Genomic DNA, 25,309 nt, shown 5'->3' on the forward strand with positions numbered 1-25,309 from the left:
CTAAGAGCTCCGCCCTCCAGCGAAACCTAAAAAGCACATGACCAGAGAATCAACTTACCCCCTAGCACTTATTATTTTACAAACTAAGCACTGGCTGTGGGGAGAAACACTATGAAGGAATTTGATGGGGAGGGGAATCAGCACGAGGGAATGAGTCTGAAAACACATGCACTCTCACGTAGTGCTAAATGATAAAGAAAAAAGTGGTTCTCTATATCTCAGCAGTGGAAAAATACAAGCCATCCAATGAAAAGGACAGTAAAGAGGCTCAAGGGGATGGACATATACATGAAGAGGGAAAGCCATCCAATAATAAGTAAGCAGAGGAGTGTCAAAAAAGTAAACCCATGGTAAGCAAACCCACTGTAGGGTTTTGGGATGTGCACAAGGTGCTTTAAATTGATCGATATATGTTGTGCAATTAGTCCATCGGTCGCTGATTTGGAGTACAGGTCACCCAGTTACGAGGGAGTCAGTCTGTCTCTCTCAGTCTCTCGCTCTCTCTGTCGCACTCGTTCTCTGTCGTTCTCTCGCTCTCTGTCGCGCTCTCTCTCTCTGTCGCGCTCTCTCTCTCTGTCGCGCTCTCTCTCTCTGTCGCGCTCTCTCTCTCTGTCGCGCTCTCTCTCTCCGTCTCTCGGTCGCTTGCTCTCTCTCTCTGTCGTTCTCTTACTGTCTCTACATTTTGAAACTGTGGCAGGAAGCATTTTAATATGCATAATAAAAATGACACATGACAATGCAGCACAGTAACTCTCACATCGCAACGAGGCTGCTAATGTATCAAGACATAGTGATGTTTTCCATTTTACAACCATCTTGCTCCAACTTTAAACAGCAATAAATGCCCTGTAAGACCCTCACATAGGAACACGTCCCTGCCATAGTGCAATTCCTCCTTTTGAGAATCACAAATTGACTTACATCCAACCAGAACCCAAAATGACCACCTCTCGGCCAAAGCAAGTCTCTCCTGCAACCAGCATTTGAACAATTTCCCTGCCTCAGCATCAAGACAGACATCTTTACTTTGTTGACCCAGTCATTACAACAGGGTTACGTGTCCGTCCCACAATAGGGCTGCTTACCTGTCCAAACAGATACAAAATATTACTTCTCATTGATCATCAAGTGAAAATCGTGTTCTCTCCTATGTATAGCCAATCCTCAAAAGATCTCACCTCATTAATTAGTGTAACGAACCAGGTTATACACCTATTCTGACTTCATCTCCAGCATCTTTTCTCCTCTTTTAAGCGTTTTATTACTCGATTAGCTTTTGTTTTTTCAGTTACATGATACCCAATATAATGACTCAAAGTCTATTATCTCAAGTATTTGCAAACAGGAGACACTGCTAATGCATATTATCAGCCATGCAGTATACTTTGTTCTCCTCAAAAATTATTATACTTATGTAGATTACACTGATTTTTTGTACCACTTTCTCTTTCTTTTTATTGTGACTTATATTCGCTTTGTTTATTGAAAAAATAAATATTATATGGAACCAAAAAAAAATCAATTACCCATCAAACTTTTTGACAGTAAAACGATAAACACAAGCAAAACGCATGATAATTGACAACTCCAAATGCCCGGACAATTCTACATCCGTCCCACCTCCTCCCCACCACCACCCAAAAATACACAAAAGGGCAATCTGAATGAACTTGCCTTATTAAAGGAAATAATGCGCCCTACCTGCAGACATGTGCACACACGGGTTACCAAAGGTTAGAATCCAGGTGGCCTCTTTGTACAAAAACACGAAAAACTTAGACCCTTGCCACAAATTAATCTCACACGGCACCCCAAAATTAGCACATGCTGTCAAAATACAGGCCTTCCTTCTAATCCTCTCCCTGCTCGGACACTTCTATAATCGCACATTGAGTAGCCAGGCCATGCAGAAGATCAAAGGCAACAACTTCAGGCTGCAGGATACCGAGAAACCAGTGACTACTCCGCTGGGAGAATGAAAACAGCGCACACCGTAAAAACAAGCATCACATGCCCGCCGCAGACACGTACCTGTTCACAGCTTCCAAGAGCAGGGTAGGAGCGAGGCTGGGCTCTGGCAAACGGCGGCCCACACGGACTCACATGCAAGGAGACAACTCCGCCGAGCGACGGGCGGTGCAAACCTCAGAAAGGCGGCGGGAAAGCGCGGGGGTTTGGGTGAGAGACGCTGTCGGCCTACCTACCACGAGAACCGTGAACAGCGCGGCTGCATCACTCATCTGAGGTGCACGAGCGCAGCGTCACCGACAGCTCCTGTGAGGGGAGCGGGTGATGCCCTTGTGACGGAAGAGAAGCACTGCTCCTGGCTGTGGTGTGACCTACTACAGATCTGCTTCAGACACAATGTCCCTGCCACAGTCCCAGCGCGCGAAGCAGGGGTGGCGGCCGCGTGCTGGCACAAGAGACGGCGCCTCTCCTCCCCCTGGGATGCCGCCACTCTTGTTGCCAGACAGAGCACAGCACACCAAGTGCAGACCGGCCTCTGCATCCCTCTGGCGCCCACACTCGGCGTCCTCTGCAGAGCTGGGCTCTGGTACTCGCTCTGCCTGGTTGCTAGGCGACGTGGTGATGCTGCATCGATGCAGCAACCGTAAAGTCTTTCAAACCCGAATGTATTCAGGCGACGAAAAAAACCAGTCAGGTCCCGGGCCGTGCTGTGATTGGCTGCCGGCCCGGGACACCCCCGTGACGTCAGCCAATCACAGCGCGGCCCGGGAATATGACGTCACGGGGATGTCCCGGGCCTGCAGCCAATCACAGCGCGGCCCGGGACACACGGCAAATGGGGCAGGGTTTAAAAAAAGACCCAGAAACGCCCCAGAATCGCGTTTTAACGAGAAAACATGATTGACAGGCAATCTCTTCCAATGGCTAGCCTCTATTTATGGAGCTAGCCAATGGAAGAAGGGGCGGTTTCAAGTCCCCGTTATAGAGTTAACATTAGATTTCGCCTGGGCGGAGCAACTGCTACGCAGTTGCAACGCCAGGACGAAACCTAAAAAACGAACGAGCAAAGGCACCAGCCTTACATTCAACGTTCCTGTTAATATTATATGCCATATTCTTAATTCTAGGCCTTTCTATCCCCTTCAATAAGCCATTAAACTTGTAAGACAAACCTCAGTTTTGTGGTGCTTTAAAGAAATGGGTTATTTACCAACAGCTCCAGTTCTCCAACCTAAGTATCCTCTATACATTCACAAGCTTGAATCATTCCTAGACGTCAGGCTGGGCATCCTTGCTTTAAACTGCAATAAAAAGTTTTTAAAACGGCTATAGGCCTCAACAAAAGTGTTTGTTGAGTAGCAAATCCACCTCATTTGAAACAATCTAGGCATCAGATCATGAGGTGGAAGCTCTAATCCCCCAGGGGCCACAATAGAACATAATCAATGAGCGCCTGACCGGGAATAGCGGGTCGCATATGAATATGATGAGAAGCTGGGTTTCTGTTGCAGTAACCCCCCACACACTTTTTGCCAGACTACTGATGCACTTTGACTTGATGTGCCTTGGGTCCCTGCCACACAGGTTTCCAAGGCCTGTGTTCTATCCCCAAAACTAACCCAAATGGCATCTCTGGCCACAGGTCAGCCCCTGGTAAATGGTATTAGACCACTCCTACCCCTCTAACTTCATTAACCCTATAGAACCACTTCACTGCTCACTTCTTACCCAATCACTCCTTAATGTTGAACTTCTCCTATCATCCCTTGCCATTGAACTCACCTCCCTTAGAACTGTTGTCTCTCTCCACACTAAAGCAAACTCCTTGGTTCATGCCCACACATCTATACCCTCACAATACACCATCCCCTCTTCTATACACTCTTCTATTCACTCCAACATCCCTCCCCTCAACCCCCGTATTAACTGCCCACATGGCATTGTTACCAACACCGACACTGTTGCCAACACCGACACTCCTCCTGGCGCTGCTATCAATACCGACATTCCCCCCTGCCCACCCCTCCCCTTGAACGGCTCTACCCTATCTGAACCCGCTGAAATTACCAAAATCATCCCCCCTTCTATGCCATCACCCCCACCTTCCCAACTTGACACAGGCACGACAGCCCTAGAAGTTAACTCTCTTACAAGCTCTCTCATCGGCCCATCTTCATCCTTTCCCTCCACTCCCCTTAACCTTCAGTCCACTATCCCAGTTCTCGTTGGTACAAGTAGACTTCCCCTACTTCCAGCGTCTCCTAGATCCCCCCCCCCCGACTACTCAGACCTGTCCCCCCCTGTTCCCCTTCCCAAATGCCCAGCACCTCCCCGCTCTCGTGCTTGCTGATTAACTGCCGATCCGCCTCCTGCCATGCGACAGATTGCGAAAACCATTCTCCACGATAACATTGACATAGCATTCCTTACCGAAACCTGGCTCAACCCTCACTCCACTCCTATCCTCGACCTGCTGATCCCAGCTGGATATTCCATCATTAAGCAAGATAGAAGCGAAAAAATAGGAGGTGGCCTTGCCCTAATCTTTAAAGAAGATCCTAATCTCTCAACAGTCCATGTGCAAGACCCTTCCACATTCGAGTACCTATGCGCTGAGACCAACTTTCCTGGCTCCCCCGCCATTAGGTTTCACACTATCTACCACCCTCCTGGAAATTGTATCACCTTTACTGAAGAGATGTCGGATTTGATTACCCAAGCATCGCTCTCCCACTCTAAAAATCTCTTTCTTGTTGACTACAACATCCACTGGAATAAAAATGACGACCCCCGCAGTCTCCTTATTCAACAGCATCAAGGACATCACTGACCTGACTCAACTCTGCAAATCCCCAACACACGCCAAAGGTGCCACCCTTGATGCGATTCTGACCTGCAAGGATCTGGCCTCCCTTTCAAACATCCTTCCCGTTGACTGGTCCGACCACCACCTCATCCTCTTCACCCTGAATTGCTCCATTATGCGCCCCACTCCACCTACTCGTAAACTTCACCTTATTCCGCCGGGCGAATTGGAATCCACCATTAAAACTCACTTACTCCTTGCCCCTCTCTCCCTTAGCACTAATGACCTCACCGACCATTATAATAATTCTATTACTGAAGCCCTGAACCACATTGCCCCAATCAAAAAAAAACAGACAATCAGAACGGACCTGGAGGAACCATCCCTCCTCTGACAATCTGGCCCTCCTCAGAAAGGCCAGAACCCTATACAAAAAACACATCTTCAATGAAAAAGCCTCCTATCTCCAGTCCCAACTGGACCAGGCCAGAAACCGCCCCAGAGAACTATTTAACATTGTTAAAAAACAAACATCCTCTGGCCCCCACAAAATGCTAGCGTCGGTTGAACAATGCGAAGAAATCGCCAGCTTCTTTTCTAATAAAGTCAACTCGATTGAACTCTCCTTCACCTTCACCCCTCTTCCTCCTCAACCTCCCCTCAATCAACTCCCCCCCACAACATCAAAAACACTAGTTCATCCTCTTCCTCCCCGCCGCAAAGTCCCCCTAATTCCCTAAATGGTCGCCCCCAAATTGTCTCCACTGTCACGCACCACCAGGCCAAAAACCATGCCTCCTGGAGCGAATTCACCCGTTTCCGAATCCGTGGTCACCAATATCATCTCTAAACTCAAACCCTCCTCTCACACTAAAGATCCTCTCCCCGCACACTTGGTCCAAGAACTTAAACATGTCATTGCTCCAATCTGGACCAACATCAATTCCTCTCTTTCCACGGGCTGTGTTCCAGCTTCCCTTCAGCTAGGCCAAATCTCACCCATCGTCAAAAACACCTCCGCTGACCCTAACGACCTTAGCAACCTACGTCCCATCTCTAACATACCTTTCCTCTCAAAAGCCCTGGAAAAATGTGTCCTGACCGAACTTGATAACCATATCGCCTCATTAAATCTTCTAGACATATTCCAATTGATAAAAGTATGCAGTACTGAAACGGCCATGCTCAATATTACAGATGACATCCATCGCTCCTTAGACAAAGGTGAATCCTCTCTACTAATCCTCCTTGACCTCTCGGCTGCCTTTTATACTGTCCATCATCCCACCCTTCTTAACACCCTCGAAGTTCGCTTCGGTCTCGAGGGCACCGTACTCCAATGGTTCTCCTCATTCCTTCAAAATAGAGCCCAACAAGTTAAGCTCAGCCACTGCCTCTCCAAGCCCCAACCTGTCGCACTTGGTGTTCCGCAAGGTTCCATCCTCCCCCTTCCTTATTTAACCTATTCATGGAACCTCTCACCCTCATCCTTAAACGAGCTAAAATATACTACCACCTCTATGCGGATGACACCCAGCTATACTACAGGATTAAATCTCACAATTACATCCTTCACCTATACGAGACCCCGATTAAAATCCAAGCCTGGTTCCATCTTAATCATCTCAAACTAAACCCCAAAAAAACTGAAATCATCCTTTTCACTCCTAAAAACAACTCCATCCCCATTCACCTCTGGATGAAGGATATTACAGCTCTCAATTGCCCCCTCTCCCCCTCGAATACTGTCAAATCCCTAGGCATTAGCATTGACCATAACATGAATCTCATCCCACACATCAAAAATGCCGCCAAGGGTGCCCTCTTCACCCTCCACCACCTCAAAAAAGTCAAACCTTTCATACCAGCAGACTACTTTAAAACGACTTGTCCTTTCCCGTATTGACTATGGTAACGCCACACTCGCTGGCACCCCTAAAGCTAACCTAGCACCGCTCAAATCTGCCCTCAACCTTGCCGCCAGACTCATCTCCGATTGTAAAAAATTCGGCCACATCTCTCCGGTCCTCAAAAACTCAATTGGCTCCCAAAAGAAGGTAGATCCACCTACAAGATTGCATGTATCACGCACAAAGCCCTTCACCTAAACACCCCCTCCTACCTGGCTGAGAAACTGCAAAAAGCTGGATGCTCCAGGTCCCTGAGGAGCACCAACTCCCTTGTCCTAATCCCTCCCAGACTCAAGCACAAAAAAACACAATCTTGTGCTTTTTCTGGGAACGCCCCCACGATCTGGAACTCTCTCCCCAAAGATCTTCGATGCAACCCCTCCTACCCTCTCTTCAAAAAAAGACTGAAAATACTCCTTCACAACGAATATTGGGGAACCTAACCTCACTGATGTCTGACTCTCTACACTCCTTGCTCCCTGATTCTCACCTCCTCCTCAACCCCTCCCCCGCCTCTTTCTGCCTCTCCCCTTTTCTTCACTCCCTTCTCCCTCTGAACTTCAACACCTCCTCCCCCTATTGATCTCCATCGCCCGATAACACCCAGCACATTCTATTACCCTATTTTATGTAACTCATGTTTTAATGCACATTGTTTTACTTTATTGTAATTGTTTACCTATCTTGTAAAGCGCTCTGATACCCCCGGGTCCAGTAGCGCTATATAAAACCTTGGAAATAAAATAAATAATGCCCCTAGGGGCTGCAGCACTTATAATGCTACCATTAGAGGCCCTGTACCCTGACACACACACTGCCTTTGCAGGCTGTGCATTTTGGTGAAGAATAAAGTGAAGAGTTGACATGGCACACACATCTGTGTGTCATGCCTACAACCCACAACCCACAACCCTGGCAAAGATCAGTCACCCCTCTAGCTGGGTGCACTATACCAGTGATGAGGGTACAGGTGAGGGGCCCTGTACCCCTACGGTGTCCAAGTCAATTCTTACTGAAAAGTCGTGTACGCATGGAACATGCGGGTACATCCCAGGGAGGCACTCCTGGGTGGCTCGAAACACAATGATTCCACTGTTTGTTTGAAAGTATTTATTTGTTCAAGTTATTCCTTTTGATGATATTAGTATTCATATCAATAATCTTGAAATTCTGATGAACATGTCGTTTCACGCATATAGCTCCAAAGCATTTCGGGCTAAAAACGCCCTTTTTCAAGGAGCGCTGAAAGAAGAAGAGATTAACGCTGGTTAGGAACGTGGAAACGGGTCACGTAGTGAAAAGCAGTAAAAAAAAAAAAAGTGAAAAAAAGTTTTAAAAAAAATTCAACGGTGTATGGGTATGTGAAGTTTAAGTGACTAAAGGGTAAAAAACGATAACACCAGAAACTCATATATCGCGTTGATAAAGTGGGCGTGGAAAAATAAAACTATCATGCGCTACGTATCGCATTGATCAAGTGAATGTTAAAGGTGAGGGTATCATACACGTTGTGTTAATTGGTTTAGATGGTACGTGTAGCGAATTGAAAAGCGGATCAAAACATGCTTCCAAAGCGGACTGCTTGTAAAAAAGTCGGAGATTAATCAAGGGTGCAGGCAAGCGGGTTAGGTACTTACTTCATGCGGAGGAAAGCATGCGTCTCGCTGTCAGCGTGCTCGGTGTGTTAGGACTGGCGAAGAGTAAAGGATTAGACAAAGTAGGGAGTGTGATCAACATAAACAAGGGGTTGGACGCGGATGATGGCGGCCATCTTAGAACAGGAAACATGAAGGTGTAGTGGTGGTTAAAAAATGTATACGAACAATGCATGAGGTGACAACATTATATAACAAATGTATTACAGGTAGCAACTATATTCTGCCCGATCATTGAGTCCATTAGGTTTCAAGGTTTGTAATCTATAAATCCATTCTAATTCTCTTTGTAAGAGAAATTTGCGAATGTCAATGCCCTCTTTTTTGGGAAGTGTCTCTAACACGATAAACTGTAGTTGGGCGATGGTATGGCGAAATTCATTAAAATGTACAGCTAGATGTGACTTCTCATTTTTTGTGCGAATATTTGACTTATGTTCAGTCATGCGTGTTTTCACTTTTCTTTCTGTTTTGCCAACGTATAATTGTCCGCATGGACATTTTATTGCATAAACCAAGTTCATTGAGTCACAGGTAGCATTGACATGAAATTTGATGGGGTTACCTTTCATCGGATGTTGTATGTTGCCGCCTTTGATGATACAGTTGCAATTGCTGCAATTTTTGCATGGGATAGTTCCTTTGTAGTCAACGTGGTCTTCGGGTACTTTTGAAAGAATTTCTTTCAGATTCTTACTACGCGAGTATGCAAACAGGGGTAAATCATGAAAGCATTCCCTGAAATCAGGTTCCATTTGGAGAATAGGCCAGAATTTAAGTATGATTTTTTTGAAAGTGTGACTGGTGGTAGAGTATTTAGATACAAGGACCATCCGTTTAGTCGTGTCGGTTGATTGTTTTTTTTGCAGGCTGTCCTGTCTGCTGATGGTTGCTACGCGTGTTAAGGCATCATTAAGGATTGAAGGAGGGTAACCCCTTTCGGTGAATCGGTTTTGCATTTCTGTCAATCTGGTTATGCATGTGGATTCTTCTGAGACTATGCGTTTGATACGTAGCATTTGGGAAAAGGGGAGGTGTTTTTTTAATGATTCTTGATGGAAGCTTGAATAGTGTAGGGTGTTGTTGCGGTCGGTGCTTTTTCTGTATAAGTCTGTGATGATTTTCTTGTTGATGATTTTTATGTTGACATCCAAAAATGAGATTTCGTTCTCGCTCATAAGCCATGTGAGTTTAATTCGTTCATCCTTGGTGTTAAGAGTGTTCAGAGCTGCATTGAGAGATTCCTTGGTGTCTGTCCATACAAAGAACAGGTCGTCGATGTACCTGACGTACATTTTGATTTTATCATGAAAGTCAGGGTTATCATAGATGTATTGCTGTTCGTAGTTGTGCATATATATGTTAGCGTACGTGGGAGCCGCACAATTTCCCATCGCCATTCCTGAGCGTTGTAAGTACCATTTTTTGTCATGCTGAAAGTAACTGTGGTATAGAGTATATACCATAAGTTCCATTAGAAAAGATTGCATGGATGGTTCAATGTCACTTTGTAGTAAGGTTTGTTCGATCGAGTCTATACCTCCCTGGTGGGGTATCGAAGTGTACAATGCACTAACGTCAGCTGTGCATAATGTGATGGATTCAAGGGTACTGATGTCCACTTGTTGTAATTTCAACAGAAATTCGGTGGTATCTTTGATGCAACTCCGCATCTTGGTGACTGAAGGTTGTAGGTATTTGTCGATGTATTTACCGACATGTTCATGAATGGATCCTTTGGTGGACACGATTGGTCAGAAGGGCGGGTTTTGGAGATTTTTATGTATTTTAGGTGCCATGTGAATGGCGGGACTTTTTGGGTAGTTGCAGAGCAGGTACTTTTTCGTGCGGTCTTCAATGATGCCGTTTTGATGGGCGTTAGTAACTAAGTTTAGGAGAGTGGTTTGGAACTCGTTGGTAGGATTGTGGTCTAATTCCAGGTAAATGTTATCATCCTGGATGTGTTCAAGTAAGCGTTCATTGTAAAGACTGCTGTTCAAAATAACAATTGCTCCACCCTTGTCGGCTTTTACACACTTGATGTGTGTGTTGTTGGCCAATTTTTTTAAAGTGTCTTTGTCCTTTTGTGTGAAATTAGAGTATTTAGATCTCGTTTTGAAATTGATTTTAGATAATTCTTGACGAACCAGGTTCTCGAAAAGGTCTATACTTTTGTGGCTGTTCGGTGCTTGGTAAGTACTAGCCGGTCGTAGACCTCTGAGTTGGTCAGGTTTTTGGGTTTGATCGTTGGTGAGAATGTTGTCAAAAAAATGACGTAGGCGGAGTTTGCGTGTCAATTTGAATGTGGATACCTCCAGTTCTAGTAGATTGGTTTGTGTAACTGGGATGAAAGATGTACCTTTCTCCAATAGGTTGATCTGATGTTGAGTCAACTGGGTATCAGAAATGTTAATAACTAAGTGACTTTTTTTAGTTTGGCATCCTTCTTGGAAACTGTACTCCTGGTTAGTGGTGGACTTATCTCCGTGTCTTTTCTTCTTGCTCCTCCTGAGTCTTCGGTGACTTCTGGGCCTGACGCTAAAAAATGAACCTGGGATGTAGATTGTGCGTCGGTGGTTGATGTGCTGGCTTGTGTGCTCGGGGTTCTTGCCGTAGTTTCATTGTTAGTGCTTAGGACGGTTCGTCGCGCTGGTCGATAGGTGGAATCACTGCCTGAGGATGATGTGTCCGTCTGGGTGTTAGGTGGTCGATTGCGACGTTTTTGAGCATATATGTCGGCCCAAGTATAGACCTCGTCTAACTTGTAATCAAGAGTATCACGACGGTACTTTCTTATTTTTCGCTCGTTGATTTCTTTGGTGTGCTTGTCGAGTGTACTCTTGATGTCTTGTAACATGGTGTCCAGTTCTTCAGAGGTTAAGAGATCTTTCAATTCAGAATCTACCTCACTGATTTCTTTTTCAAGGTCTTTCAAGATACTAGACAATTCTTCAACGATGAGCAAGATTAGGTCAAGACTGCATTTGTTGAGTATACCTTCCCATTTGTCTTTAAATGTCTTAGAGTTTTTACACAAAGAAGGCTTAAGAGAGATTCTAAGTCCTCGTGGGATTCTGTGGGCTCTGTGGTACCGCAATAATGTGCTCGCATGGAGCTTCTGGTTGATGTGTCTCTTTGAAAGGTATATAAGTTGTTTCAGGCATTGTTCTTTAGTTCGTGAGGTTGTGCTAGGGTTGATGTCTTCAATCAGGGAGTAGATTCGACGGCATTCTTCATCATCGAATGCAAGGGTATGGGCTTTCGCATCAGTAGATTTGCTGATTTCATCAAACTGCATGTTTTAAAGCGTGCTATCCTCGGGTTTGGCGGGTAGGAGAATTGACTATAATGTGTACAGAGGATGCACAGCAAATGGTTTGGTGGGGAGATGGTTATCTCGGAAGGGTGCACTCCTTGGTAGCGTTTCCGTCACAAAACGCCCGGTTAATTACTGAAAAGTCGTGTACGCATCGAACATGCGGGTACATCCCAGGGAGGCACTCCTGGGTGGCTCAAAACACAATGATTCCACTGTTTGTTTGAAAGTATTTATTCGTTCAAGTTATTCCTTTTGATGATATTAGTATTCATATCAATAATCTTGAAATTCTGATGAACATGTCGTTTCACGCATATAGCTCCGATGCATTTCGGGCTAAAAACGCCCTTTTTCAAGGAGCGCTGAAAGAAGAAGAGATTAACGCTGGTTAGGAATGTGGAAACGGGTCACGTAGTGAAAAGCAGTAAAAAAAAAATAAAAAGTGAAAAAAAGTTTTAAAAAAAATTCACCGGTGTATGGGTATGTGAAGTTTAAGTGACTAAAGGGTAAAAAACGATAACACCAGAAACTCATATATCGCGTTGATAAAGTGGGTGTGGAAAAATAAAACTATCATGCGCTACGTATCGCATTGACCAAGGCGCATGATAGTTTTATTTTTCCACGCCCACTTTATCAACGCGATATATGAGTTTCTGGTGTTATCGTTTTTTACCCTTTAGTCACTTAAACTTCACATACCCATACACCGGTGAATTTTTTTTTTTACTTTTTTTCACTTTTTTTTTTTTTTTTACTGCTTTTCACTACGTGACCCGTTTCCACATTCCTAACCAGCGTTAATCTCTTCTTCTTTCAGCGCTCCTTGAAAAAGGGCGTTTTTAGCCCGAAATGCATCGGAGCTATATGCGTGAAACGACATGTTCATCAGAATTTCAAGATTATTGATATGAATACTAATATCATCAAAAGGAATAACTTGAACGAATAAATACTTTCAAACAAACAGTGGAATCATTGTGTTTTGAGCCACCCAGGAGTGCCTCCCTGGGATGTACCCGCATGTTCCATGCGTACACGACTTTTCAGTAATTAACCGGGCGTTTTGTGACGGAAACGCTACCAAGGAGTGCACCCTTCCGAGATAACCATCTCCCCACCAAACCACTTGCTGTGCATCCTCTGTACACATTATAGTCAATTCTCCTACCCGCCAAACCCGAGGATAGCACGCTTTAAAACATGCAGTTTGATGAAATCAGCAAATCTACTGATGCGAAAGCCCATACCCTTGCATTCGATGATGAAGAATGCCGTCGAATCTACTCCCTGATTGAAGAAGACATCAACCCTAGCACAACCTCACGAACTAAAGAACAATGCCTGAAACAACTTATATACCTTTCAAAGAGACACATCAACCAGAAGCTCCATGCGAGCACATTATTGCGGTACCACAGAGCCCACAGAATCACAGGAGGACTCAGAATCTCTCTTAAGCCTTCTTTGTGTAAAAACTCTAAGACATTTAAAGACAAATGGGAAGGTATACTCAACAAATGCAGTCTTGACCTAATCTTGCTCATCGTTGAAGAATTGTCTAGTATCTTGAAAGACCTTGAAAAAGAAATCAGTGAGGTAGATTCTGAATTGAAAGATCTCTTAACCTCTGAAGAACTGGACACCATGTTACAAGACATCAAGAGTACACTCGACAAGCACACCAAAGAAATCAACGAGCGAAAAATAAGAAAGTACCGTCGTGATACTCTTGATTACAAGTTAGACGAGGTCTATACTTGGGCCGACATATATGCTCAAAAACGTCGCAATCGACCACCTAACACCCAGACGGACACATCATCCTCAGGCAGTGATTCCACCTATCGACCAGCGCGACGAACCGTCCTAAGCACTAACAATGAAACTACGGCAAGAACCCCGAGCACACAAGCCAGCACATCAACCACCGACGCACAATCTACATCCCAGGTTCATTTTTTAGCGTCAGGCCCAGAAGTCACCGAAGACTCAGGAGGAGCAAGAAGAAAAGACACGGAGATAAGTCCACCACTAACCAGGAGTACAGTTTCCAAGAAGGATGCCAAACTAAAAAAAGTCACTTAGTTATTAACATTTCTGATACCCAGTTGACTCAACATCAGATCAACCTATTGGAGAAAGGTACATCTTTCATCCCAGTCACACAAACCAATCTACTAGAACTGGAGGTATCCACATTCAAATTGACACGCAAACTCCGCCTACGTCATTTTTTTGACAACATTCTCACCAACGATCAAACCCAAAAACCTGACCAACTCAGAGGTCTACGACCGGCTAGTACTTACCAAGCACCGAACAGCCACAAAAGTATAGACCTTTTCGAGAACCTGGTTCGTCAAGAATTATCTAAAATCAATTTCAAAACGAGATCTAAATACTCTAATTTCACACAAAAGGACAAAGACACTTTAAAAAATTTGGCCAACAACACACACATCAAGGTTGTAAAAGCCGACAAGGGTGGAGCAATTGTTATTTTGAACAGCAGTCTTTACAATGAACGCTTACTTGAACACATCCAGGATGATAACATTTACCTGGAATTAGACCACAATCCTACCAACGAGTTCCAAACCACTCTCCTAAACTTAGTTACTAACGCCCATCAAAACGGCATCATTGAAGACCGCACGAAAAAGTACCTGCTCTGCAACTACCCAAAAAGTCCCGCCATTCACATGGCACCTAAAATACATAAAAATCTCCAAAACCCGCCCTTCCGACCAATCGTGTCCACCAAAGGATCCATTCATGAACATGTCGGTAAATACATCGACAAATACCTACAACCTTCAGTCACCAAGATGCGGAGTTACATCAAAGATACCACCGAATTTCTGTTGAAATTACAACAAGTGGACATCAGTACCCTTGAATCCATCACATTATGCACAGCTGACGTTAGTGCATTGTACACTTCGATACCCCACCAGGGAGGTATAGAAGCGATCGAACAAACCTTACTACAAAGTGACATTGAACCATCCATGCAATCTTTTCTAATGGAACTTATGGTATATACTCTATACCACAGTTACTTTCAGCATGACAAAAAATGGTACTTACAACGCTCAGGAATGGCGATGGGAAATTGTGCGGCTCCCACGTACGCTAACATACATATGCACAACTACGAACAGCAATACATCTATGATAACCCTGACTTTCATGATAAAATCAAAATGTACGTCAGGTACATCGACGACCTGTTCTTTGTATGGACAGACACCAAGGAATCTCTCAATGCAGCTCTGAACACTCTTAACACCAAGGATGAACGAATTAAACTCACATGGCTTATGAGCGAGAACGAAATCTCATTTTTGGATGTCAACATAAAAATCATCAACAAGAAAATCATCACAGACTTATACAGAAAAAGCACCGACCGCAACAACACCCTACACTATTCAAGCTTCCATCAAGAATCATTAAAAAAACACCTCCCCTTTTCCCAAATGCTACGTATCAAACGCATAGTCTCAGAAGAATCCACATGCATAACCAGATTGACAGAAATGCAAAACCGATTCACCGAAAGGGGTTACCCTCCTTCAATCCTCAATGATGCCTTAACACGCGTAGCAACCATCAGCAGACAGGACAGCCTGCAAAAAAAACAATCAACCGACACGACTAAACGGATGGTCCTTGTATCTAAATACTCTACCACCAGTCACACTTTCAAAAAAATCATACTTAAATTCTGGCCTATTCTCCAAATGGAACCTGATTTCAGGGAATGCTTTCATGATTTACCCCTGTTTGCATACTCACGTAGTAAGAATCTGAAAGAAATTCTTTCAAAAGTACCCGAAGACCACGTTGACTACAAAGGAACTATCCCATGCAAAAATTGCAGCAATTGCAACTGTATCATCAAAGGCAACATCATACAACATCCGATGAAAGGTAACCCCGTCAAACTTCATGTCAATGCTACCTGTGACTCAATGAACTTGGTTTATGCAATAAAATGTCCATGCGGACAATTATACGTTGGCAAAACAGAAAGAAAAGTGAAAACACGCATGACTGAACATAAGTCAAATATTCGCACAAAAAATGAGAAGTCACATCTAGCTGTACATTTTAATGAATTTCGCCATACCATCGCCCAACTACAGTTTATCGTGTTAGAGACACTTCCCAAAAAAGAGGGCATTGACATTCGCAAATTTCTCTTACCAAGAGAATTAGAATGGATTTATAGTTTACAAACCTTGAAACCTAATGGACTCAATGATCGGGCAGAATATAGTTGCTACCTGTAATACATTTGTTATATAATGTCACCTCATGCATTGTTCGTATACATTTTTTAACCACCACTACACCTTCAAGTTTCCTGTTCTAAGATGGCCGCCATCATCCGCGTCCTAACCCCTTGTTTATGTTGATCACACTCCCTACTTTGTCTAATCCTTTACTCTTCGCCAGTCCTAACACACCGAGCACGCTGACAGCGAGACGCATGCTTTCCTCCGCATGAAGTAAGTACCTAACCCGCTTGCCTGCACCCTTGATTAATCTCCGACTTTTTTACAAGCAGTCCGCTTTGGAAGCATGTTTTGATGCGCTTTTCAATTCGCTACACGTACCATCTAAACCAATTAACACAACGTGTATGATACCCTCACCTTTAACATTCACTTGGTCAATGCGATACGTAGCGCATGATAGTTTTATTTTTCCACGCCCACTTTATCAACGCGATATATGAGTTTCTGGTGTTATCGTTTTTTACCCTTTAGTCACTTAAACTTCACATACCCATACACCGTTGAATTTTTTTAAAACTTTTTTTCACTTTTTTTTTTTTTACTGCTTTTCACTACGTGACCCGTTTCCACGTTCCTACCCAGCGTTAATCTCTTCTTCTTTCAGCGCTCCTTGAAAAAGGGCGTTTTTAGCCCGAAATGCATCGGAGCTATATGCGTGAAACGACATGTTCATCAGAATTTCAAGATTGATATGAATACTAATATCATCAAAAGGAATAACTTGAACGAATAAATACTTTCAAACAAACAGTGGAATCATTGTGTTTTGAGCCACCCAGGAGTGCCTCCCTGGGATGTACCCGCATGTTCCATGCGTACACGACTTTTCAGTAATTAACCGGGCGTTTTGTGACGGAAACGCTACCAAGGAGTGCACCCTTCCGAGATAACCATCTCCCCACCAAACCACTTGCTGTGCATCCTCTGTACACATTATAGTCAAGTCAATTCTTAGACATTGTAAGTGCAGTGGAGCCATCAAGAGTACATGGTGCTGGGAGTTTGTCAGTACAACTCCACAACATCATAATGGCTACACAGAAAACTGAGTAGTTTGGTATCAAACTTTTCAGCACATAAAAAACCACACTAATGCCAGTGTGGGATTTAATGAAAAATGCACACAGAGGGCATCTTGGAGATGGCCCCTGAAAACTAACCTCCCTCTACTGTCCAGGCTGAGTAGCTGCTTTCAGCTGCCACCACCAGACATGTTTCTGGACACGTGTCGAAAGTCTGCTGCTCTCTGGGCTTGAAACAATGCACATCCTGGGACGAGGTGCCAAGCATCCTCCCCTAGGATGGGCAGGGTTCACGGAGGGAAAGCTTCAAAGGCTTGCCGCCTTGGTGAGCTTCCCCAGGCCACTTACTGCTTTCAGAAACTGGTTACCACTGGTTCTGACCCCCACTCTGGGTGGGAAAACAAGTGAGGAAGAGCTGTGCCCACCTCTGCCAACTCCACCCCTCAGGTGGGAGAGGCGAGGTGAAGCACAACTCTGAGTCTACGCCATCTTGCAGATGGGGGTACACAGCCAACCAGGGAAAGGCTTATGCCCCCCTCCCTGGAGGGTGGCATAAGCTATCATTTAGGGGCACTCCTGAACCTTGCTTACTCAGACCAGAAGAAACTGCAAGAAAAGAAGGGTCGAACAGCCAGGCAGAAGCTAACAAGAGGAAGACGCCCACTGACTTAGCCCCAAGCCCTAACGGCCTATCTCCACTTCGAACCTGCTCCTGCAAAATCCCAGTGGGTCCTGCAGCCAGCAGCCTCTAAAACCCCGGAGGACCTGCCTGCCTTCAACCACAAAGATTGTGTCTCCCGTGAACACTGGAATGGTTCACCAGCAACTTCTGGCTCCGGCCGGACACCGCAAATCTGCACCACACTGCACCCACGTCCACAGCCCCGAGTGGGCAATCACCATGAGTAGGTCCCCACGGCGATCCTAACCAGAGATCTGGCGACACCTGACCTGCCTCAAACCTCCAGCCAATGCCTGCAGCCTAAATCCGGAAGGTCCCCCCAACCGCGACCAGGAGCTGGTAAGAAGATCCAACCCCAAAAGGCCCCCCTCCACCAGACGCCCCACAGCCTTGGGTGGCCAAACCGACAGTGCCCAACCAACCCCTAACTTCCTTCTCGAAGTGGTGGTCGCACCTAGAAGACCTTCGTCCCCAAGCCTGCAGTACCTTTGCAAACCGGAGGTTCCCTATAGCAAACATTAGGGAGCCCGGCGTCGAAACAGCACCCAGCCGCCCTAGTGCTGCTGTGGGTGCACCTTTGGTGCTCCTTGTTCCCCATTTGCCCTGAGCTAAATCAACATAGGAAGAGGGCACTCTCTCACAGTCCTCACATGTAATATGATTCACTTTGCCTTAGGGCTATGAAACCTGCTGTAAGGGTGAATTACATATATTCCATGCCATGTTTTCACTTTTGTCTGCACCATTTCACACAGCCTGAAATGGCAGTCTGCATGAGTTTGGTGGTGGGTCCCTTAGGGTGGCACAATAAATGCTGCAGCTCTTAGGGACCCTCCACAGGACCTATGCCCAAGGTACCAGGGGGACCATTTACTAGGGACTTATAGGGGTGCAATGTATTTGTGACTATGGGTTGTGTGTTCAAATATAAATAAAACCTTGACTTTGCTCAAAGTGTTAGTCTGCACTACTTTTAGGCAAGCCTGAATCTGCCTTGAGGTAATCCACCACAAATTAGCCACCGGGCTGAAAGTAACACCATTTGTACATTCAGTGGATCCCCTAAGGTGCACAAGAACATCTATACTACCTAGCTTTAGAAAAAAAAAAAGGATATCAAGAGCACTCTCACTAAATTGTTCCCTTATCTGGAAGATTAACAGAAACGTCACACACACTCCTGGAAAACATCTATTTGCTCACAAGATTGCAGAGCAGATAACTTCTTTCCTAATAAGCCCTTACAAGCATAAAGAGCCCCACACCTTCTTAAGTCTACAAGGCTATCTGTAAAACAAAATTCAGACTGTACGGCAATGTGTTATCCACGAACATGACAGGCCACTCTACGGAAGATCAAAAATGAATTATACTCTTCAATGTCTTTCAATTAAATATTCTTCAATTGATCCCCACACTAACCTCTAAGTTATTCAATGTAAAACAAGTAACAATTATATAAATGTGTATTTATTTGTACAACAAACCTATTGTCCAGATATCCTCTTGGATAAGATTACTGTAATAAAACAACTGAATAAACTAAGCATATCTGGAGAACACAACATTACCAAGGCCTTTCTTAGATTACAAAGCAATGATGTGTTTTACAGAAGCCCCGCATCATACTGTAAAAAAAATCTGAAATAAGTCCTCACTTTTACAACTGCATTCTTCCTTCGCTTGGGGCCCATCTTCTCTTCACTTTCCTCAGTGTCGTCTTCCTCCGCAATAATAGATGAGAAGATCTTGTAAAAAAAATAAATATATATTTCCAAAGTGTACTAAGCAATTGTCAGTATAAGGGGTTGGGGATGGAGGGTATACAAACAGGCTGGGTGTTGCTACTCCATCTTTCTGTAAACTCAAGTTAATTATTTACGAGAACGTCATTTATTTAAAAAAAAACTGTGATGAAGAGCAATTTACTTACCAATAATAATAAAATTGCACATTAGTTTGAAGCATTGTTCCCTTTACCTCGGGATTTGTCCTCACACACGTCTCTTTCCTCATTTCAACTTCCAAGCTTTCGCCTCTATCCAGATTTTTACTTGACAGCCTAACATTTAAGCTCAAACCTCTAAAATCCCTAATGCCTTATCCTACCCACCCAAACAGCTGTCCCTGGCCATGACAGGCAGGGAAAATTTCTCTAGTCAGAAGAATCTCATTCTCAACCTCCTCTATCAAGGAAGAAGACAAGAAATCACAGGGTAGGAAACTTAACACAGGGTTAAGGGTAGGGAGAGAACAGTATTTTCCTTTGAGGAAAATGACGGCAGTACATGTGGGAGGAGGAAGGAAGACAATGACAGGGAGAAGGAAACATGATTGTAAGTGGTTGAAAGGAGAAGAATCGGGAATAATCTGGACTTGATGAAAAAAGACTAAGGAAGGAGTGTATAACAAGTGAGGACTAAGTAAGTGCCAATGACTTATGGAAGAGAAGGAAACTCACAGCTCAGACTACATCAACAGCTGCAGTCAGGTGAAGATATTGCTCTTCAATGCAGCAAAGACTGAGCGTGTGAAGGCTTGGCAAAAAGGAAGATGGTGAATGAGGACATAAAACCAAGTTCAAGGTTTACAGTAAGAGAGAGAGAGAGAGGTCATAGCTTACTGCGCATCAAAAAGCAAATCTACGTTGTCTTGAAAGGATGCCACTGGTCTCTGGTAGATGGTTGCCATAAAGACCTTCCTAGTCAATTAAGATACAAAGAATTCACAGATCACTGTGCTCATAATGTAGTAAGCTTAACAACAAGCATTTGCAATGCAATCGGTCTCGCCTTTGGGACCTTCTATGTATTTAGCTATGCAGCACATTAGCCTGGGTACTGAAACATCCACTGTTCTTGAACATGGAGGGAAAGTAAGCACCAAACTGCGTGGCACGCCAGGTATGGGAACACATGGAGATAAATGTTGCCTTTCAGTGGTAAATGGTACAGTCCAACGCTCTGTTTTTAATATAAAATCAGGGCCTTCGGTGGTCCCAGCCGGGAGCGCCACCACCGAGAGGCGCAGCAGGACAGAGCGCCGCTCGGCACAGGCCTAGGAGCCCAACCCACGGCTTGGAGAGCATCACTGCAAGGCATCAGGAAGCATGGACACTCTGGCTCTCGCCACCATAGAGTTTTCCTGCCGCTCTAGCCCAACAACGCAGACTGTGTGACTCGCACCGAGAGCGAAATGAAGCCCTCCCACCCCCGCTCAGTGTGATGAAGTGGTCTTGACTGAATGGGGCCCTCTGGAGCGTTATATCCCCCCCCCCCCTATGCGCAGCTTGAGCTGTTAAATCCCTGGTGCCTTGTTGCACATACCAACAATTACTATGCACTTTTTCACGAAGAACAAGATTTATACGTTTTCATGCAACTATACTAACTTTGACTGTACATATTGTGTTCGTATATATTATTTACATGCTGTATCTTTTTAATCTTATCTTTTAAAATCTCGTATTATTAACTCTAAATAAAGTGAGTTTCAATTGCAGTCTTGTGCTCAGAATGTGATTCCGACAATCGCATACTTCCTGGATCTCGGTCTATCCGGACAACATTTTAAAATATCCTACCTAAAGCCAGGGACTGCAGAGGCCTTGGAATAGATTAAGGAGAACCAGTTAGGGGTGGGTGTGAAGTCATTCAGCAATGTTTAAAAAAAAAAAAAAAGTTTTATATAGCGCTAGCATAACCCGTAGGTATCAACGCGCTTTACATACACACCGTTTTACCTCATCAGTAGCGGCAATACTCGGATAGTACCAGCTTTACCTGCTAAATTTACTCAGTGAAAAAGTGCGGCATTACACACGGCGTAATCCAGATTCAGAGCGCAAACTCTCGTTTGCTCAGGGTTCCAAATTGGTTGTAACGAGGCAGATGTCGGACTGTATTCAAAACCCACTGAGATTAAACCCACAAGCAACAAAAAAACGAGCGAGTGCCTTCCTCGCGGCATATTTAAATTAGGGAGGGAGCCCACCCCTCGTGTGCCTTTAATTCACCACCGCAGCCCAGGAGTTTCTTCAAGTCCCGGCCGGGCTGCCTGCGACGACCCGGAAGCGGTTGGGCAGCCAGCCAATCCCATCGCGGCCCCAACCTGAAGTCCCGCCCCATCGCGGCGAGAGAGGGAGAGAGAAACTACTGCCCGAGGAGCCACGAAGGCTCCTGATTGAGTCCCGGTCCCGAGATGGGGGACCGGGTGAAGAGCGGCCGGGCGCATGGGGAAGGCGGGGCTCTCATGTGGTGAGAGAGCCCCGCAAAGCGCTACCGCCGCCCGAGAGGCAGAACCGCCGCCGAGCACCGCCAGAACAGGTGAGTGTGTTGAGGGAGAGGAGAGGTGTGTGTCTGTTTGAGTGTGTGTGTGCGTGCGTCAGTCTGTCTGTCTGCGCGTGTGTCTGTTTAAGGGGGGGTGCGTGTGTGTATGCAGTGTGTGTATGGCTGTGTATGTGCGCATGCGTGAGTGAGGCTTTGTTTGAGAATGGAAATATGAGGCACGGCGACGTGCGCGCTCCCGAGGTTAAATCTCGGCCAGGAGAAGCGCGTGGAACTCTGCTGTCCACATTCCCCCAAAAGTAACTACATAAGGTGTCTCGCCATAGACAGCAAAGCTTCGCTTTGCTTTCGTCTAGGCGAGACCTAAAAAGTTAGGAGTAGGACGAGAACAGCATTTTGCTTTTAGGAATGTAGGAAGCTGGCTCTGTATATGGTATACCACTAGGTGATTTATACAGTGCACAGGGTCCAGAGACTCCCCGGAAGTATACAAAACTCAATGTAAAACCCATAGTGCTCTATTAGAGGTAGTGTGGGCAAGCAGCCCTAGGCCTAACACAAAGGAGTGCAAGACATTTATTGCAAATAATTGACCAATAATGGACACATGACTCAAAAACGAGATCCAGACCAATTTTAGTAAAATACACTTCATTTGTAATTTATTTTAAGACCAAGATCTTCGCAATAGGGTGAGTACGTTTTAAAATAAAAATACCTTTGACTTTCAGAAGTAGACACAATTCCAGTCTTCAGGACAAAAAGGTCAGCAAGAGGCAAGGTCAGGTGAGTACCAAACCTGCAACACCAGCAGCACAGGGGCGGCCAGGTGCAGAGGTCAAAATTGAAGTTCGACCCAATGTGTTTCAATGGAGACTGGAGATCCTCAAAGAAACACACTGCTGCAGTGGAATTCCATAACATTTCCCATGTGAGAGTAGCTAATGAGCCTTCCCTACAAAGACATCAAATCACATAGCTGTCAAAATAAAGTGTAATACTTTTAGATATATTCACCGTCAGCAAGCCCAATAGGTTGCCAGACAGATTCCACCTTATGGTTGAGGTTTACCAATGTCTCGCAGGGCCCATCAAATACAGTCAAAATATTCTAAAAAGTAAACAGTTCACTTGATTACCGAGTCACCCAGCACATTTTGCTGAAGGGCAGCAAATGCTACATTGGGCCGTAGACCATTCACAGTTGTGTGCCTCAAAGAAGTGGAAGTACTTTTACTGAGCAGCTAACGTAACCAACCCAATGGCCTATGAAGCTCACTGGTGCCTTGTTTTCTTTGAAATGGCACCATGTATGACAAAGTCAAAGAGCACTTGGCACATTATTATTACGGAAGACCCTTTTTAGGTCTCGCCTAGCGACGCAGCGCATTGCGCTGCTCGCCTTGGCGAGACCTATTGTCGAAGGGGGAGACAGGAGATGTGCACGCGTACGGCTTGCAGCGTTACCCTCTTGCTGCTCCCTCCCTCCCTGTATCCATCAGGATGTGCACGCGTGGACAGCAGATGTGCACGCGTAGGCCTGGTTATAGACTCCACCAGCCTGCACGTCCCGCTGGAGAAGGACGGCATTGCAGCCATGCTCAAATTCAGTGCGAGCGGGTCACGCGCTTCTCTTAACAGGGGCGTTCAGGAAACACAGAAACTATATGGGTCGGGTACGATAAATATGAAATTGAAGCAACACTGATACCCACACTTTGACCAACAAGGAGGTCCCCCAGCCATTTTAAACAGACTAATGGCATTTGTGTTTTCTCTTCTTCCCCCGAATCCCTTGGTGCCCTGCCCCCGCAGGTGGCGCAGGGGGGCAGCCCCGACGATAAAGAAATATACCTACACTAGAGGTCGGGCTGTTAGGGCCGCTCCGGCTTCAGTTGACCTGGAGACCACTGACCCACTCGTGTCTCCACTCAACTTTCTCAGCTATAATTGTTGCGGATCATAGGTGGAAGAATTCAGTGAACACAAAGGAAGGATGTTTCCCTGCGAACTGGCAATCGAGAGGATTCCGCAAAGCTATTGCCGCAGCAGCCATCTTAAAAACAGAATTACATGCTGTGTGAGATTGCCTCCCTGGGGAAAAACAAAATTGTCTTTTTCATTCAGAAATAAAATATTTTACCTACACAAAAAGAGGTACTAAGATTTCCTTTTTTGAATTATCAGAGCATATGCAAGTGCACAGCACATTAGAATATCAGTTATCCCCAATTAAATACTCTCTTAAACATGACTCAATATATTTATAAGGGTTACACCTGCAGCTGGTATAAGATCACCAAACATGGCTAATCCAAGATGGTCCACTAAATACTTTTTTTGTTCAGGCCGTCAGCTTCACGCGTTCATGCCATCTGTCAATGCCTTTACAAAACCCGCCCCCAGAAGTGAAAGGTGATATCTCGATTCTCTCTCACGGCAGTTTTTTTTTCTTCTGTTTTAACCGAAGCAATACTGTTGGCTTCTGAATAGAGTTTCTAAGGGAGGTTTCGCCAATGTAGGTGCAGGGAGCACTATTCCTGTGCCATCAGTCGAGTGAGCTTCACAAACGGTACCAGCTCGCCCCGACTTATGTTTTGTGTCTTTTGTTCGAAGCCCACAGACAGCACAGCAGCCTGGTTTGCAAAGATATCTTGGGGATATTATAAAAGCTTCCCCGGAAATAGTCAGTTGTTTACCATTGGCTTTGTGGTTTGGAACACATTTGCATGCTATCTATTTGCTGGCTTTAAAAAAAAAAAATTATAGTGTCCAGCAGGTCTTTATTCCTCCCATTGTTCTTGTATTCTCCTACGAGTGTTCGCTTTCTGTAAATAGGCCTTTACATTTTGTTCTTATCTTGTTTTGTATGTGTGGGTGGGAGACATTCTTCAAGCTGTTGCCCTTTATCAGTGCAGAGCACTGCGCTGACACCAGATCTGAAATATTTTTCGTGTAGATTAATTGGCTGCAGTTAACGAACACAGGGCCAGGAAGGATTTAGAAAAAAGTGGGTGGGATGTGATGAGGCGTTCGTGTTGGATTTTTTACAATATCATACGTGTTTGGGGATGAGACAGAAGTTTTGACGTGCAATTACATATAATGTAATGCAATGTGATAACAATGGCAGGCTGTACATCACCTCATATGCACAAGGAATTCGTGAGTATAAGAAATGTGCACACAAAAAACAAGCATTCTTAAAAAGCATATGCACATATCAGAAACAACTTGCACATGAAGGGAGCACAAGTAAAAAAAAAAAAAATCGCAAGCAAGCATAACACAAAATACACACACAGAAAAATAAAAAACACATAAAAAGCCAACGTACAAGTGGAGCACGCC

General features: G+C 44.8%; 1 protein-coding gene across 4 annotated transcripts in view; it reads right to left on the reverse strand.

Moving 5' to 3' along the window:
• PSIP1 (PC4 and SRSF1 interacting protein 1) overlaps window positions 1-25,309 on the reverse strand; it is a 546,371-nt gene that overhangs the window by 358,452 nt on the left and 162,610 nt on the right. For all 4 annotated transcript variants that reach the window (XM_078675914.1, XM_078675912.1, XM_078675916.1 and 1 more), the window contains one exon: window positions 19,331-19,420. In XM_078675914.1, coding sequence (XP_078532040.1) covers window positions 19,331-19,420 — 90 coding nt within the window. The remainder of the gene's footprint in view (window positions 1-19,330; window positions 19,421-25,309) is intronic.

This window comes from Lissotriton helveticus, chromosome 2_1 (assembly GCF_964261635.1).
Source record: "Lissotriton helveticus chromosome 2_1, aLisHel1.1, whole genome shotgun sequence".
Lineage (NCBI taxonomy): Eukaryota > Metazoa > Chordata > Amphibia > Caudata > Salamandridae > Lissotriton > Lissotriton helveticus.